The sequence below is a fragment of the Pipra filicauda genome, unplaced genomic scaffold (assembly GCF_003945595.2).
Source record: "Pipra filicauda isolate LSUMZ 115617 unplaced genomic scaffold, ASM394559v2 scaffold34_size3990699_pilon, whole genome shotgun sequence".
In the NCBI taxonomy this organism is placed as follows: Eukaryota; Metazoa; Chordata; class Aves; order Passeriformes; family Pipridae; genus Pipra; species Pipra filicauda.
This window is the reverse complement of record NW_024104476.1, coordinates 3,329,106-3,347,983: the sequence shown is the minus strand read 5'-3', so window position 1 is coordinate 3,347,983 and position 18,878 is coordinate 3,329,106. Positions and strand designations below refer to the sequence as shown.

The following is an 18,878-nucleotide window of genomic DNA, read 5'->3' as shown; positions in this document are numbered from 1 at the left end:
ACTTCACACTGTATGGGGGTGTATGTGTATATATATATATATATATATATGTAGAGGGAGAGAAGACAAAATCTCTGGGACTAGCATAAGTCATAAATTCATCCAACTGGAATGTAGATAACTATGGGAGTTCAACCTTATTCAGCATTTAGGGCATTTGAGCTGTTGTTCTACCACCAAATCATCTGCTTAGAGCAAAAAAAGGGTGACAAGGTAGTGTTTAATATTGTCATTTGTACTAAGGCAGTTCCTTGTTATATTTGTGTCTCCTTGTTTTAATGACTGCTTACTCCGATTCCACTGCTTGGAATAGGAGTTCTCCAAAGGAAGTTTTGTCTCTGTTAAAACACTGGTTGGCTAACTCCCATCCCAACAGCAAAATTAATATCAACAGAGGAGTATAAAAATATAGCAGTTAGAAAAAATACTTTCCAACCAACACACAGGGAGAAAAGGAAGATGACACACTATAGTCCTTTTCCAACCAATATTATAAAATTAGTCATGGAAACAGAACTGAAGATCCTGGGAGATCTTTACACACAAGCTGAAACAGCAGGGTAGAAACGTAAGCAAGCACCCTACTTTTAAATTTAACAGCAACTGACAGTGCTCCTGTAATTAGCATTTTCTCAACAGCAAACATTGTGAATAAAGAATGTACCGTATTTTAAATCCCCATGCAGTACACTCAACTTTTAAATGATCTGGCAAAGCAAATTTGGGCAAAATGAGAATTTGTGTGTATAACTCCCCTCCAGTTAATAACTGGACTAGATATAAATTGCATATAATACCCAGGTGCCTTTTAAAGTTATAATAGAATAAATACTATCATTGGTAGATTCCTTTCTCAATCTAGGTGTACAATAACTTAATATATTTAATATGTTGATAAACAATTTTTAGTAGATGCTTTGGCAATCAAATTCTTATATATTCTCTTACTTCTACTGAAGTATTTAGATACGTTTTTGGAAAAAAAAATCTGCATACTACTTACAAGAATTATTTGCTGTACAAAACAGCATTCCAAATCATCACTGCAAACTGTAAAAGATGTAGTTAATGAAAAAGTATAAAAAGGAATGCATATTTGCTAGAAGATACCCAACATTTACAGGAAGAAAGAAGATACATCTGCACCACGATTTTCGCTTTTCTTGTCAATGAAGCCAGAGAAAGATTGTCAGTTATTTGAAAAGCACTTCACTTATTCCAGTTCATGCAAGAATTGTGTTTCCTACATACCACACGAGCATTATACAGTTCTGGAACAGATTTGTTCCCTTGGGTAATGCTTGTTCATGATAATAAAAAAGGTAAAAAACGTTTTCAATCATTCATTTAGTCTGACTGAAAAGATACTAGCTGGTATGCTATGATAAATGGGATACGTGTTTCCTCATTCCAAAAAAAAAAAACAAAATAAAAACAAACCCACCAAAAAACACAAACAAACACGAAAAAAAAAAAAAAAAAAACCAAACCCCAAACCAGAGGAAAACTTAGAATGACCTTTTGACTGTTCACACTGAGAACTCTCTAGTTGGGCAACAGAGTGGAGCAATAAGAGTCCATAAGTACAGACAGACACAAACCCAACAGGAGACCATCTTAATCCAGAAGATGGACCAGGTTCCACTGAAGAATTTTTCAATCTGAGCACTTTCATAACTGTTAAAGAGAAATAAAAAAGCAATAAACACACTATTCATATCTCAGACTGCAGAATCCACTACTTTTTGAAGTGGGTCAGAGACATTAACTAGGTTAACTCATACAGGAAGCAAGGGAGAGCGCCCTTTATAGAACAAGATCTGGCTCAAGAATGCCCGGGAAAGACTTGTGATGTCTCTTCAAGCTTCTAACATAAGCAGAGAAGACACCTTAATAGCAGAACCTCCTGTTCACATATCTTCTCTCAATGCAGAGACATTAATTACTCAACTTTAAAGAAAAACACTTACTGGAACCAATGAGTTACTGTCATCATCACGTAGAGCGAAGCCAGGAAGAAAACAAAGTGGAAGTAGGCATAACTGTACACTGTGCCTTTCTTCTCATCATAAACCACAGTCTGGCCTCCTCTTTTTTCAATGTGATCTTCAGCATCAGCTGTAAGAGACAGGAAACAAGAAAGTTTTTGCAAATGTAATGAGTACTGAAAACAGCAGCTGTTCACAAAGAACACCACAAATCATCTACAGTGTGATTTAGCAAAGTGTAACTGATACAGAGCCTACACTTGAACATTTCCTTGCCCTCAAGTTATGGGCCTAAACCCTCAGTGAAAAACCGGACCAACACTGAAATCCTGCCTTGTAGCAGCTTCCTGGCCTACTGAGTACTTTTTGAGCATTGGGACCATTTAAATTGCTCTACCTGTATGATATTTTTCTGGCAAGTCCATGCTGATAACCTTGATTGTACCAGGTCTGCAAAAAGGACACTCCCTTCTTATCTCACTACCGAACTGCAGTCCCCCCAAAGCTGCTGAGCCAAAAATCTAGCAACCAGTCACACCCACAGGCATGCAAAGAACAGAGATTACTCTTTGTATGTTGCAGTTTAAAGAATTAATAACTAGCCTAGTGTTTTTAAAATGGTATGACATCTCTAGCTTCCCTCTGTAGCCTAACTCTGAGCAATTCATCTGCTTCAGTTTGATGTGCTACAGAATATGAGCAGCTCTCCATCGACAGCTGCGACCTTACTTTCTTAGCTTTGGCCTAAAAGCCACAAATAAGGTAAATTTTGCAGTGAAAACATAATTACCATCTCCATCAGGTACACAGCAAAAGCAGCATCGAGCTACCTGTGGAACAGACAACAGGAAGAAGGTAAGAATCTGTGCTACAGCAAAGCAGAACAGTTGGGGAAGGAAGGTCTGTTGTGTCTACGCTGCAGACATTAATTTAGAGAAGTCTGGTTTGTATTTCCAACCAGCACAAAACTCAAATTAGGATTTGCCCAGTAGTTCACAACAACAGTTTCTAAGCTTCAGAAAAACCTACTCAGTAAATTTGAAGAAATGAGACATTCTTTAAGAATTACTCTATCTTTTCTTCATAACTTTGGGTCCAATAAAGGAGCAAATAATTATGACAAAATGGTAGAAAAGCTATGGTAAAGTACATTTGTATTTAGGGACTTACCTCTTCAGATCTGCATACAAGTTCCTTTTAGGAAATTTCTTTACTAAGATGAAAGTATAAGGAACTTTTAAAACTGATGCTGTCAGAGACTGAAACGATTAACGATTTATGCATTCTAGGATCACCAGGGGACTTCTGCAGGCTGGGAAGAGGTGGCTGTTGGCCCATCAAAGCCCATTCCCCTGCCAATCCTGAAAGGTGGGAAAAACCCTTTCGTGTGCCCCTCACAGGAACTCTGCGCAGGCCCAGGAGACGTTGGAGGCTCCTGGCATGGCCCGTGACACTGTCCATGGATATAATAACTCATAAGTTCTTGGAGTGTGTGGGCTTCCCTCCCTCACCCCCAGTGGATCAAGGCCACCACTTCAACTGACAGACATGGAAGCTGCAACTACCAAGTGTCATCGCTGGACCTCTTGGGCAGTGACTATACACATTTTTGCACTCTCATCTTTTCTTTCCCTTCCTCTCCCTTACCCTTATCCTGTCTTTCCCTTTTTCTCCCTTATGCATTTCCCCTAAAGGTTATCTTTATACCATATTGCTATAGATGATATAGATGATAACACCCAAAATAGCAACATACCTGTTTACCTTTGAAACAAAATTGTTCTAAAATAAACCCTACATATATATGTTTTCAAACACTGATTATTCAGTGCCATTTCACTCTAATCCACCCCGAGGGACTTATTAATATAAGAACCTAGGTAACTCCACTCCCCCCCTTTCTGAGGCGGGTCGCAACAGATGCATGGGTTAGAAATCACAACTGCAGAAGCATAAGTCAGAAATGTAATTATCTTTGCAAGATTCTGCTGAAATGGAGCCAGAATGAGCACAAGCCGAATGAATCAAAGAAGGAAGCTGATTTTTCTGCTTTATTTAAATTAATATTTCCTTTTTTTTTTTTTTTGTTAAACTGATGGAAAAAGGAAAACTGAAATCAACACTTTCTGGTAATATAAATGGAGAAAAGATGTTGACCATTTAATAAATATATAAGTATTTTCTGCACCAGACCACAGTACAAGCCAGCATTATCTGTAGTGCATCACCAGTGTTATTTATTCTGATAAAATCCTTCTACGGGATTTATTTTGCTTGTGGTCTGATTAAGACAATTAACCCTATTAGGAAAATTCACTTCCCTAACTATTATACCAGTCAGTCTTTATAGTAAGAAAGTCTATTAACTTTGTTTACTTACATTAGTTCACATTATACAGTGCAATGTAGTGAGGTACTGGAATTTTACTGGACACTTTGGTATTGTTCATGCTTAAGTAAAACAAACCAAAGAACAGTCCAGCCTCAGAAATAAGAACTTTGCTTCTTGGAAGCTCACAGCTGTCTCTGAAGGATAAAAGATACCCCTGAACAGCAAAGATACGGCCACAATTCTAGTCTCTCTAAAACATCTTTGAAACCATACCAGTATCATAGATAAGTAACTACCTCAAGGCTGACTTCAAGGGTGTCTGGATCAACAGATAAGAGGCAAGAATGCTGCAGAAATACAGTTGCTTTGCAGAGTTTTACTATAATTAGATAATTATATTAGATAGTGTGTGTGCTAGTGATTAGTCAAATCACGCTGTACCTGAATGCTTGAAGGGTATAAGAACCCTGTGTAAAACCACATTTGGGGTGTTCCAAGTTGGCTGGGACATCTCATGTGCATGAATGAATATTTACCCTTGCTATTCTAAAGTTTGTGTTCTAATTTCTCTCATTTGTCAAATGGCCAGTTGCATGCTTTCCCAGAAAACAGATGGCAGGTCTTTAAGGTAAATTGTCCAGCAGAAACATCAAGTGGCAGTTTTTACCTTGCATATTCCTGATTACCTGCACTTACTGGGTTCATAACTCACGAGAAGCCAAAAAGCTCATTCTTTCTCAAGAGACTGTCTGAGAGTTCAAGCAAACCCCTCATTCTGTATCTTTTTCTACTCTGTGCCAAGCCTCACCTACACTGCCAGCCTGAGCTACCCTGGGATTGCACTCACATTCTGCAGCAAGGGTTGGGTTCCCTCAAACATTTTAATCAATTGCAATTAAGTCCTGGCACAGACAGAGTGATGAAATTAGCAACACTGGCACACACCCCCCAGCCCCTTGTACACGCTCAGCTGCCTCCAGCACAGACACTGACAGACTCTCTGTACAGCAGCAACAATTGCAGAGCTGCGCGTTCACTCTGGGCTGAGAGACAAAGGCCTTTTGCCACAGGGAAGGCAATCAGAGTGCAATTAATTACTCTTCATCTGTCATTTCTTTATATTTACATTCAGTGGCTCTTGTCCGGCTCTTTAATATGCAACAGTCTGGAACTAATCCTGTGGGCAAGTACTATGGCAGACAGATGGACCTTCCCAATGAGGGGCCACATCCCACAATGAGGCCCCCAGCCTTCCCACTGCTCCTTCCACAGGGCACAGACCCACACCATCTGGACAAGATCTCTTACGGTGTAAGGTGGGCAAAGAAGGTGCATGGGTGTGAAGGGCGTCTGTTTTCTCTCCGGTGCTCCCTGTCCCATCCCTCAGCACAGGGTAGCGTGGCACAAGTCCTGTCTGGACTTGTTTGAGACAGACTGAGCCAGGTCTCGGTGGTCAGTGCCCAGCCAGTTGGTAGGCTGCCCTCCTGCAAGGGCTGGGTTTGGTACCAGCACCCTGTCCAGCTGCAGCATCCTGCCAAAGTGAGCTCCCCTGGCACCGTGTGACACTCCCACAGTGAAATGTATTTTGCTTCCCTATGCCCAGCTACTGCAAACACCAGGTGCCTCAGCAGATACTTCTGCATTTTTGAATTCTCACAAACACTTTCATTAAAGATTTGAAAAATAGAAGTTAAAACTGCAGAATGAAAGTAACACCAGTGCAGAGAGAGCTAGGGGGGGAGATTCATCTTCCAAACACATACATTTGAAGAGCGACACTTCCAAGCCTAAGTAAGGGGTGACTGTTACTCAGCAAAACCCCACTCATTTTCTAGTGTTTTCTGGGTGTTCTCAGGATAAGGAGGACAAACAGGCAGGTGGAATGAAAAGACCTGTACAGTTGAAACAGGAACGAGAAATGTCACCAGAGAGGAAGTTATAGGCAAAAAGAAAGGAAGTACTTATGTGTAGAAATAAAAATGAGATAAGTAGTTGGGATCATAATCAGTTGGTATGAGAACAAAGGCAATCAGGACTGAAAACGCTCAAGAATGCCTCCACTTCTTTTACTGATAGCTTTCCAGCACACTCGTCCTTTAAATCAGAGGGCATGAGCTCATGGGAAGCACAAGATTCACAGGAAGTCTGCAGGATGTTGAATAAACTTCAAGAGCAGCAAATTATTTCATTACATAAAGGCACCTCCACCAAACCAGCAAGAGCTACAGAAGGGCCAATGTGCAGAGGCATGTAGCACAAACAAGCTTCTGTTTACACCTAATTACAGATTACTGGCCATGAAAACAAGAAAAGCAGAGGAGAAAGTCGGCACAGAAATCCTGTGGGAAGTAGTAAGAACTCACTTCAGTTTCAGCTGTTGCATATATTCCTCTCAGTGCCTCTGAACTTGATCGTGTTGTTGAGGTCAAACTAGGAGGAAAAGAAGTCAGTGTCAATCTCCTGGGCATAACTCTAACCCCAACAGGGTTACTTTTCAACATCACAGCAAACATAAATAGCCTATTCCAATATCTAAGCTAAGCATTTGCCTGGATGCTATCACAAAGCACTAAGTACATAACAAGTTTGTTTTGCACTAGTACAAACCAGCCTGGCAGATGGCCGCTGGTCAATTTATTCTGTATCATGAGTTTAAAATTAGATCACTCCTGAAAGGTGGTGAATTCACCACCAGACAGCACCAAACATCTTAGCACTCCAATTTGCAAGTCAGAAGAGATCTCCTCTGCTGTGCACAACCAATGCTTTTATACTCAGTTCACAGCCATCACTTTGGCTCAGCATTTCTGTAGAGGCTTTGCCAGCGAACTCGCAGGTCTCTGGCAGCAGTCAGTTTTCAAAAGTAAATTATTAGTAACTGTTGTCAGTGTACCAGTTCCTAGAAATCACTTTCTTGCATGGCTGTAGTTGTCTGGGGGGAATCCTTTCTAGTTTCTTTTGATAGGAAACATTTCTTGCAGTCTTACCCTTTTAGGATGTGTAATGCTTTACTGTACAGGCTGAGCCTTGGTAAGTAATGCTTCAAAAACACTCCCCTTGAAGGCCTTCTTATTTCCCCAGCTGCATGGTACACTTCAGAGGCAGGCTACATGAATATTGTCTGCATTCTTGAAACACCTTCCTGAGGCACTGGAAATGCTCTTCTACCATGAACTAGATCCATGGTACATGATATCCATTTATTTTATATCAGAGTTAAACAGAAGACATATGCACATTTGATAACAGAAGAGTAAGTCTCTTGTTTTCACTTCAAAATTATGAAGGAGTTTCAGTATGTGAACTCTGAAGTGGACTGATTCAGAAGCAGAATTTGCTCAAAAACCTGCAGCAGACAGCCCCTGTCTCCTGGCAAGTTGCACAGCCAAAACACAAGATATATCACCTTTCAGTCATCAGCAACTTCCCGTCCCAGAGCATGACTTAATTTACTGATGTGAGCTGCAGTAATACAAGGTTAGCATCAAAGATACATGGGCACAAAGAGGGGTTTTCTTAGAGCAGATCTCTGGCAAATCTCGATGGCAATACTGTGCTCATCACTTATCCAAGGAAGCCCTAAACCCTCCCAAACAGTTTGTTTGTTTTAAAAACCCCCAAGAACCGCCATAGCCTCTGCAAGGAGGCTACAAAAATTTCAGGTAGATTTTTTAGGTGGATATAACTGCATAGAGCTTTTCTTACGGAAGCGTAAAGAGAGGATCAAAGAACCCTGGGATGAAGGACAGGTGAAAATTTTTTCCCTCCATTTCTAGATGTAAATTGCTCTATTTGATTTTTAATGAGATATATTTGTTTCAAAAGTTGTATTATCTTGTAGAACATTTTTGGCTAAAACATCTGCAATTCTGAAACTGAAGAGAATATTAACTTTTCAGCTCAGCTCTATGCTGTATCTCTCTGTGATTTTGCATGAGCTCTGCTATAAGCCTTTGCTGTTTGGACCACAACATTGTATTTACAGTGAGGTAACTGCAAACCCTCAGACTTACCAAGAATATAAAATGCAGCCAAACAAAATCGTAGTACCCAAGCCAGTAACCAGGTTTTCATCTCTATGCAGGCCTTGACTGAATTCAGGTACACAGATTGTGATATTCCGATGGTTTTCATCCAGGACTTCACAAAACAGATCAAACAGAAAGAATAGTTTGCAAAGATCATTTCACTGCATTTCAAAGTAATCTTCAGACTGGTAGTTTTTAATGAAATATTTTTATTATTTCAGACACAGGGTAGGTACATTTCAGTTGTTTCTATCTATCTTTTAAAAAAGATCATACAGAAAAAAAATCTGTAAAGCTGATCTGGCAGACTCTGTGTTTCAGGCAAAACAAAAATGCAATTTACTAGGGTACTAAAATTTCCTATTTGACCATAGCAGACTAAAAAGGAGAAAACACATTTTATGAAGTAAGAAATTAGAAACTGGAAGTCTGCCAACACTCCACAGCCATATAAGACCAAGATAGTACAGACCTGAGACCAGAAATTTTTTTGACAGAAAGGGTGCCTTGAGGACAACTATGAAATTCACACAGAGTGAAAAAAGGGTGGTCAGTAGTAGCCCTGTTCTCAGAGGGATATACAGAAGACCAAGGGAAAAAAGGTGTACCAGTTCAGGCAATATCTTTTCTCGGCATCTAATCAAATCCTACTTCTAGATCCCTGAAATGAAACCACTTCAGTCCTTGATGTTCCAAGTTGCATCTGGCATTTTGATATCTTCCTGGAATAAGGAAAGGCAGAGAGTAGCCTGCAGCATTATCCCAAAGCAAGAGATTACAGCTGCACCTTATCTCAAATCAAGAGTTTTTTGAGTCAATGCTGCTTATGGCATCTCCTTTTACTTTCCAGCAGCCACACTGCATTCCCATTGAGACAGCACAACTGTTGGTAGGGGCAGAGGGAAAAATGCAGTAAGGGCTACATCCAGGTTAAAAATAAACTCAGTCAGTTCCCTGACCCAGCGGGGGAGGATTTTGCATGGTCCTGCAGTGCTGGACAAACAGCTTTATCAGGACACAGAGGGGACAGTGTGGAGTTGAGAGCAAAAGAAGAGGATAACCAGTCTGTATGAAATACCTTGGCCAGAGATGTGCAGATTCCCCCACCTATATCCATCAGGGACACATCTGCAGCAAGGCAGGCCCACTGTTTAGCAGGCATTTTAGTGATGTCTGGCACTAAAAAGCTAAGGCACATTATAATAAGCACAGATTCAAGAGACATAACATTTTGTTTGCCCATTCTTTCTAAAGATATTTGCAACTCTTTTTGGGTGTTGCAAATACTTGCAGTCTGTATTTTCTTCAGGCCTTGTATGCGAGGTGTCCAATTTGAAAGACGGACAGTTTGGAAATTCCTTTCTTCACAAATGAGGGTAATGCTTTAACATTAGGTAAGTTCATGGCAAACCAGTGACAGGGCATGGGACACCACAGAAAGTGCCAGCATTCCATACTTTCTCTAGCACATGCCACTGTAAAAGCTGACAGGCCAGTATGAGAGTCCTTATCACACAATCAAGGGAGGATGGAGCACCTCTGAGAGCAGATGACAACCATGAAAATTCTCAGTCATGGGAAGACAAGGAGGAGCATCTGATTCAAGGAGGTCTACGAGAGTGTGCATGATGCATAGTCTTTGCATACAAATATTGCATACAAATGCAATAACCACACTTGCAATACATACAAGAAGAATCAGAGGATTCATTTAACTGCTTAAGTCTTTGTCAGAAGCATGAAACAACCTGAGGCCAATGATTTCTTTCCATACATACTTTCTTCCCCTTCTTTTTCTTTTTACACTGTGTCAAGACTTAGGAGTAATTCAAACACCTTCTAAATTCAACTTTATATTCATTCAAAGTACTGCTTTAGCTCTGTAAGTAAATCTTACACCTAAATATTGTCTGGTTTTCCTTTTTAACTCTAGAATACTTTTGTGTGTGTGTGTACCTATACAAGTGTGACAGAGATATTTTTTTCCCATCTCTCCCCTTTCTTCTTGGGAAGTGTCTGTGTAAACTTTTGCTTCCTGCCAGTTGACTTATTTTCCTCTAGTTATTGTTGTTTCAACTATTCAACACTTACAGTTGAGCAATAATAAAGAAGGGTGTTTTAGTACTAATTCAAGCCAGAAAAGCCTTCTTTAAGTGAAAAGAATGCTTCTAGTCCAAATATGTGAATCTGATAGTTATCTGGGTAAAGGAAAGTCTAAGTTGTGCTTGTGAAGTCTTGCTGTGGTTTCACAGTGTAAAGACCTTCAAACTCTAGGGAGTTCCATACTCCTGACTTGGAATGCCGAAAGCTAGAAGGCAAGTAGAGTTCAGGAAATCTGCTGAAGAACAGCGCCATCTCTACTGCAATGTAACTCCAAGTCTTTTATTTGAATGTTTCCTCTCAAAACAAAATATGAGTGGTACTCAAGTTTTTTCTCCATTAGGAATCCAGTGCTAAGGTGATCTACCACACTTTAGCACACTTTTTCTAGAAGAAGAAAAGTAATTTTAGTATATCCACTCTGATGGCCTGCACCTACTAACTGGACCTAGTAAACTTTTGGATGGAGCTGATCACCCAGCTTCTTCCAGAGGCATCCAAGAGCCATTTGTTCCAACTCTTTTCCCATCATGTGATCAAACGCATTACATGTTGAGTCATATCCTATTGTATGAGAACATGCACTTGACATAGGAGGAATAGACTAAATGACTTTGGGAAATTTTTTCATGGGAAACAGACTGAAATTGCTCTGATGCAACAGATGCAACTCATGCAAGGTAAGTTAAGCTCCCCTATACCAAACCATTTAAGGTACATGGAGAGTGCCAATTTCACAGTATCTCTGCTGCACAGATTTGTAGTATTTGCAATTTCTTCTGTGAAGGCCAGAACAGACCAACACTTCTATATCCCAGCACTCCTATATCCCCAAATTTTTTATTTCAGGGTTGCTAAATTCTTGCTTTTAGTACATGGCATGTCTAAAAGAATTTAAGTAAAGTATCAGATAACTTACTAGTTTCTGGTGGCTTGCTGGATAGTGCTGAGAAAGTGAGGTACATGACGTAGCAGCTGATAACTCCTGACTGCAGCAAACCAGAGTGGGGCTGACCTTCACAAGAAAGATGAAAATAAGTTATTTTTGTAGACAGTTTAACAAAGTGAAAAAGAAATTAGTATCCTTCAAAGAACAGCATGCCAGTATCTTTTATTTTTACTTAGAGCAGAAAACAAGGGTTTGAAGCAGTTTGGATACAGTTCCACTGGCCTGCCAAGAGAAAAAAGCCAGCTCGGCTGGCTTTTCTAGAAAGGCATTAGAGATTCCCATGTAAGTAAAGAATCACCCCTCTGTTTTTGCCAGAAGCACCAGCTTTTCAAAAGCTATTGACCAGCTGCCACAATAATTTTATTTGCCTGTAAAATCTGTGTTAGAGTCACTCTACCATTTTCAGGTCCAATGTATGCAAGATACTAACTAACACACATACACTAAAGTATGAAATATTGCTGTCAGCTCCTCCAGGCCCAAACTTTACAAACTACACAGGTAGTCAAAAGTAAACAGTAAAATAGTGCTGAAGGAGTTTGACAGCTTCAACTGCTAGCACTGCAAGACCAAGGTAAGTTTCACAACACAGTACCAGCCATCAGAGCATGAGCCTTCTTTACAGTATGACTACCTGATGGCATACCCAAAATGTCTCACATCTCTATAGTTTTAGCAGTACAGCTGACGACCAGCAACAGCACTTCATAATAATGTAGATAAAATGTCAAGAGCAGCACCAGTTCTGAACTATCATTAGACTTCCTCCCCAGACATGGCTCATGCCTCCAGGCACACAGCTGAAACAATACCAGACATCCAGGAGGAGAAGAGGTCAGTGGACTCACGATTCTGGACACAGGGCGATATGGCCACCAGTGACACAAAGAGGCACAGGCCCCCGTTAACTCCAATCAGGACCTTGTTGTACATGCAGCCCTCTGAGCGAGTGTAGAAGAGAGCCATGAGGACCAGGGCTGCCACAGCAATGGAGTACAAGATGAGAGTGACCAAGGCAAGCAAACCGCTCCACACTTGCTTGTGGTTTGCACCTGCAGTCCTGGGGAGAGAGAAACAAGCACCTTATCTTTGTCTTCCCTTCCCCAAAACATAAAATTTAATAGCTGAATAGTTCATATCCTCAAACACAAAAGACAATGTTTATTTTCCTGAAGCATGTGTGCTCACTACACCAACACAGATCCTCGCCAGGTTCCTCCCATGAAACAAAGGGAAATGTTCCTTAGCATCAGTGTTTATATTCTGTAGAATCATGCTCAGCCCTTTCTGTAATTATAGCCCAGCACTGACACCCGTAACTCCCAGTCTCTGCGATCAGCCCATAAGCACATCTCAGCTCAGTACTTCAGGGATTTCCTCAGTGGCAGCTTAGAATGTCCCAGGCTCAGTTAGCCAGTGGTGGTCTCCACACAAAGAAAGCAGAGCCATACTGCTTACCATGGCCTCTCTTCTGTACTTGAGTTACCTTGGTAGTTTTAGCACCCTTTCACTCAAAACCCCTTATCTCCATTTGGGTTTATCTCAACAGTCTCCCTTAGCTAAAGCGTGGTCCATCTTGTTTTCCTCTCTTTACCTTCCAAACACTTCTTGCAAAGATCACCAGGGTTTAAGAGTAGCAACTAGAAGAGTTGTTTTGACACGATGGGATTTTTGGTGTGTGGAAAATCTTTTTAGGTTTGTTGTTTTGTTGGTTTTTTTCCTAGTGTTTTTTTGAAACATGACTTATTTTAAAAGAATATCTAATGTAGGGAGAGCTAAAGTTAAATGCTGCTGCTGGAAATCTTTCATCCACAAAAAACCAGTTACAGTTATTAGCACTAAAAATATTTGTGGCATAAGGAGCTCTCACCTCTACCTCCCCAAAACCAAGAATCTAACAAAGCCTAAATATTTGTTAAAACTCTTTCTTTGCAGTTGGTATCCTAACTAGAACAAGAGAGGGCTGCAAAAGTTTGTAGAGGAAGAAATGCGAGACAGAAAGGCGGAGGCAGGAGTTCCTGCAGATATGTGGGAGGACAATTTAAATATATTAAATTGATGAGAGGCTAAGGGCTTGGAAGGTTATAGTAACTATACTTAAGTCAGTGCCCAAATGGGGTATATGTGAGTTGGTAATGGAATTTTGTGTATTTAGATGATAGGAAAGAAGTTGAAGAGAAAGTAGTTCTTATGCTGAGAAAAAAAAATTGATGTGCATTATGCTGACGCAAAAAAAGCAGGATTTATCAGCTTACATCATTGCACGCAGTTTCACTATTACATTCTGCAAATCCAGTTTTACTCTCTTGCACCACTCCACTTCTTAGCAGGTGTATTTTCATAGAAAATATAAACCAACTTTCTTTCTTCAACTGAGAAGTTTTGCATCCCAACACACTTACTGGAAGCCAAGCAATTGAGGTAAAGAATAAATCAGCAGAGTAGAAGTGAACAACAAGGAAACATTTCTACTGGGAGAGGAGAAAGTAGATGAATATTGACATGAAAGTGTCTTCCAAAAGTTACATCCATGATAGTCTTTGTTATGAGAAAAGTATTGGTCAGGAGTGCACCAGAATTTTAAGCAAATAACTACTTGCCCAACACATACCAATTTTTATTCCATTTGTGTGCGAACTCAACCAGCAGGATGAGCTGAATGACAATGAAAAGGCACCCTCCTGTTGCTCCTACGTAGCGCCAGGCTGCAAGGCAGAGAGGCAGAAAATAGGTCAAACTGCAGCTGCCTTTCCCTTGAGATAAAATGGAATTATTTTCAATGTAGGGAAGCTGTTAATGCGGTTTGAATATCTGAAGCCCACAGACATAGCAAGAGATGAGAGATTTCTGATGAAAGGCCAGCTCAGTTGACTCAAGATTAGCTCCCTGATGAATTCAGCTTGTAACCTGCTACACTTTCAACACAATCACATTAGGACATCTATTGAGTTTCCCTAACCTAGAGAATTTTTGTGGAGACTATGAGTTACTATATTCAGACAGAAAATACTGAAACCTTTATTTGTGACTGGCAGAGGGAGGTGGTGTGAAGGCATTGCACAGGAATTTAAACCCTGAAATTGCAAGGTACTGAAACCCAGCAGTAAAAAGGGAAATTTCTTCCAATCCAGATTACAGCACCATGGAAAAACAAAGGTGGGGTTTATGTATTTACAAATGCTTTTCCAAGCCACTCCCAAAGAACATTTTGTATGCACTGACTAATTTTAAGACAGGTTGTTTGACTGCTTAACTGTTGATCTGCATAGACTGTATTTGTGTAGCTGTTTGGGTACTTTGAACAACAGATCTCTTATGTGTAACATCAGAAGCCTCTGAGGAAATACAGATACCTATTTCAATGTTTAGCTGTATATAGAGCTTGTACTGCTGTGCAGTGCATAGCCTATAAATTACTCCAGGTGTGCAGTTGATTTCAGTGAAGAAGGAAATGCATCAGCAAAATTCAGCCACATCCTTCTATTGTGTTTTCTTTTTGAAAAAAGCTTGTATCAGTGAAGTGAAGATGAGAATGGTCAGGGCATGTTTCCATTAGCAATTCACACAGAGATTATTTTTTCTTCCTGTACCATAAACTTATTATTTGAAAGCAAGCAAGCACACTGTTCTTGGAACATACAATATAAAAAAATGGAAGAAGATAGCCTGTAAAAAAGTACATAAAAAACAGACGGAGAACAAAGTGGCATGTGTGTCTGGAAGACGTGGAGTAGCAAAAAGCAGACCACCAGTAGAATAAATAATTAAGTAGCCAGACTCTCAGAATATCCCACTGCCACAGGATAATGCAGGATGTTTAATGGATCCATGACAGATAAGGTTAGCATGGCCAGTGTGTAATTAACACTACAGCCCATACAAACCTAGTGCTTGCATGTTTTTTAAGAAAAAATAAGCAATAAGGAACAAACAACACCAAACAAACAAAACCCCAAACCAAACCAAACAATAGTGAAAGCTTCTTGATAGGAGGAAAAAAAAAAAGAGAAGACAATAACATACAATTCCCAACTCATCCGTAAATCTCAAATTCAGAGACTAACTAGAGAACAGTTTAGCAGGAAGCGCAGAATATGGCTTTAGAGTGAAATGTCAAGACATAGTACGGGGAATAAATCTTGTTATGCTGTATCTTCACACTAGGTTAGACTGCTGTTGAGAATCAGCACAAAAAGTTCTGTTTCTCCTTTTCTGTAAACACATCAGTTCTTGAAGACTTCTCACCATGAAATGGGTCACTTGTAAGGATGACAGGCAGCCTTGCTTGCTCATGAGTACAAAGCATTGTACTGCTACATCTTTCTAATCCAAACAGTGTCCTTAGGTACTAACAACAAGCATATATAGCCATCCCACAAATTCACGGAGGAGAGGAATAGAGGCATCACTTCTGGGGCATCAAACCGAGCCACGACCAAACAAATAGTAAGAGGAAGAAGCTGAATTATACCTGTCAGTGATTCACTTGCAGTGCTTTTTACCTTTAGTTTCCCAGAGTACTGTGCTCATAGTATGTCTGCTCACTCTATTCTCTTCCTCTGTATTACTCCTTCCTCTTTCCCTTTTAAACATCCTGGCTTAAAGGAGACTGGTGTTGTGAACAACGTAATCAAGTCCTAGTGGAAGCAGACATCATGTGCAAACAATCCTTTGCATTACTGATCCTATTCCTTTCCACCTGTCTGGACTCAACAGCTTATGGGCTTTCAAGTATCTCTCTCATAAAAGAACAAATTCATCTCTGTACCACCAGGATTTTTGCTCCTAGCCCGCAAGACTCCAGTGAGAAGCTCCCCTCCCAGCTGGCATTTAAGTATTGGGATAGTACCAGTGTGCTTGTGTGGGGCCAGGGTGCTTTCCAAAAATGGAAATGCTTCTGACATGTCATCCTCAGCAGAGCACTTATACCATGGTCCAAGAAGTCTAATTTTACTTTATTGGATTTATGCCACCAGCCTGAAAACTAACAACATCCCAAATTCTTTTGGGTCATTGCGAGTTTTCAGGCAGCAAACACCAGCACCTGGCAGGTCACTGTGCCCCCTTGAGCACTGGCACCTCCCCAGAGTACAGCACGAAGCCCAGCTACTGTACTACACCAGAGCTACCTGCACAAGCCAAACTAACATGCCACTCTCTGTCCTTGAGTGAATAATTTATTTTGCACCATTACAGTTCCCTATTTCTTAAAGAATTTGCAAGATAGCACTGCAGTGGTATTGTTACCTACCCATTTGGCCTGCTCTTGATCAGAAAAAACATGCTCTTTTCTGCACACTCCCATGAAGACGTGTCAGTGTGGGAAGACACAGTATTCCCCCCAAAACAGCTCTGAATACTCTTTTTGCACCTGGCCCATACAGGCTTTACTTGAAGAATCATGGCGATACTCATGTTGATCAGACCTCTAGGATTTTTTAACCACCCACAAGATAGTACAGAACAAAGCAGCGTAACAAAGTAAGGAGGACATACCATTGAGGAAAGTGTCCTGATCAGGAATGAAGAAGGCTCCTGAGCACATTGCTGCCAGAACTATAAGTTTAATAAGCCAAAATCTGGATCAGAGGAAAAAACAAACAAAAAAAAAAAATCACCTGTTCGTAATAGGAATTAGAGGTCTTCAAATAAAGTACCACAAGAGATCTCTATTTAAAGCCCAACAAGAGGTAAAAAAACCCCTCATTACCACTTTAGTTAGTTTTCACTTGACTGTACTATTTCTGACAATAGCAGTAAAATCAATTTTTTAACTGAAGGGAGTTTTTTACTACTATGACACCCAAGTGGAAAGTTGGTGGCACAAACCTCTAAAGAGATGTGAAAATTAAGCAATCAAACAAAAAACTCACCCGTTATGAATGTATGCTCGGCAGCTTTTGCTGCTGTTAATTTTGATGGTGAACAAGAAGAATAAAAAGAAGAAACAGGCCATTCCAAAACAGACTTTGTACACTGCAGAGTATCCCACCAACTTCTCGCACATCTCGCCCGCCTGAATACCCTTGCACATCTCCTTGTAGAATGGAATCTGAAAAGCAGAACATGTTATAAGCTGTTAGGACACAAGGCCCTCATAAACAAGCATGTCTATGTCTAGGCATCATGGACTTTTCACTGGCTTCTAACACCTTTCACTCTTGACACCTCTTCAGCCTGGATTCAAGGGTTCAGGGGTTATAACAAAACGTAAAACACAAGGTACTTAAATTTTCAGAACCTCCACTCCTTCCAGATGCTTTGGGGTACAAGTCCACCTCCTTTCAGCTCTGTTGGCTCAAGACATCCCTGTTCCTTACTGTTTATCCCTTCCCCCTGGGGACCTTCTCCCTTCTTCCCATGCTTTACAGCAAAAGACTCTGATTGCTTCAACAATTCAGCTTACATGAGACATACCAGTGGCTTGGGATGCCCCGGGTGGCAATGCAGACTGAAGCACATCCAAGCGCCACCAAACCTCCTCTCCATTACACTCTCTGAAAGGGAGTTGTGCCAGTTGCCCTGATTTTGTTTAAAATTAGCAGAAAGGCAGGAAAATTCCACCCTTCTCTTGACTCATTAAATATTTGCCTTTGAGGCCTCAGTCTCACCACACGGGGAAAGCAAACAGCTGCACATTTTGGCTTCAGTTTCAGCACACGGACATGAGGCTGGGTGCTCAAAAAACTAGGTCTATGTGGCCAGGACTCACTGCTGAGGCACCTCTGTGCAGAACGTCCCCCCACAGCCAGGGAACCATTCAGCTTCACAAAAATACAGGCATTTAATTAGAAAACCACTGTCCATTTCAAAGAAAAAAGGGCCTCTGTATGCTTACAGCCCTCAGCTGAAGCTGGTGAGACCAGTTGAGCAACACACAAAGCCCTCTGGAGCTGATTGGTGCTACCTGTACAAGTAATTGCAGGAGAGAGAAGACAACATGTGGCAGGACACAACATGCACAAATAAATAAATAACTCTGGCAAAGGAAACCTCTTCCTTCAGCAGGTGGGTCAGTACACAAATCAAGGACAGTGAAAGAACAAACAGGGTTTGGGAGCAAGCCATTAAGCAGCATTCCCAGCTGGGTCGAAACCCCTCTGAGATGCAGGAAACAAGGGACAAACAAGTAAACTGCCAGCTTCCAGCCAACTGGGCTCTGAAACCCTGCCTCTTTCAGCAGGGTATGCATTTTCCACCCTGGTTCCAGGAAACAAACCAGTCAGGAGCTCTACAACCCTCTGTGCAGTTTCTCAAAGAGAAATTATTTTAGCAGCTCACAGCAACACTGAGTTGCTGAGCTAAGGATAGGAAACCTAACTACAACACAGAGCTGATCCCAGGTGAGATAGAACAGCTGAGGAGATAAAAAGCAAGTCTGAATGCAGCTGCACGGTACTACGAGAATGGATTCAAGCTGGGCTACTGTGAGTTGCTCTTTCAGCAAAAACTCAGAGATGAGTAGCCAATGCGTTAGAAGC

The 18,878-nt window shown here is 40.9% G+C and overlaps 1 protein-coding gene across 1 annotated transcript in view; it reads right to left on the bottom strand.

Annotated features, from left to right (window-relative positions):
- Positions 1 to 201: 201 nt before the first annotated feature.
- SERINC5 (serine incorporator 5) overlaps positions 202 to 18,878 on the bottom strand; it is a 39,111-nt gene continuing 20,434 nt past the window's right edge. Inside the window, exons 3-12 of the mRNA XM_027717213.2 lie at positions 17,271 to 17,449; positions 16,894 to 16,976; positions 14,009 to 14,102; positions 12,246 to 12,457; positions 11,368 to 11,463; positions 8,334 to 8,460; positions 6,684 to 6,750; positions 2,779 to 2,818; positions 1,971 to 2,118; positions 202 to 1,677 (exon numbers count right to left, since the gene is read on the bottom strand). Coding sequence (XP_027573014.1) covers positions 1,530 to 1,677; positions 1,971 to 2,118; positions 2,779 to 2,818; positions 6,684 to 6,750; positions 8,334 to 8,460; positions 11,368 to 11,463; positions 12,246 to 12,457; positions 14,009 to 14,102; positions 16,894 to 16,976; positions 17,271 to 17,449 — 1,194 coding nt within the window. The 3' untranslated portion in view covers positions 202 to 1,529. The remainder of the gene's footprint in view (positions 1,678 to 1,970; positions 2,119 to 2,778; positions 2,819 to 6,683; positions 6,751 to 8,333; positions 8,461 to 11,367; positions 11,464 to 12,245; positions 12,458 to 14,008; positions 14,103 to 16,893; positions 16,977 to 17,270; positions 17,450 to 18,878) is intronic.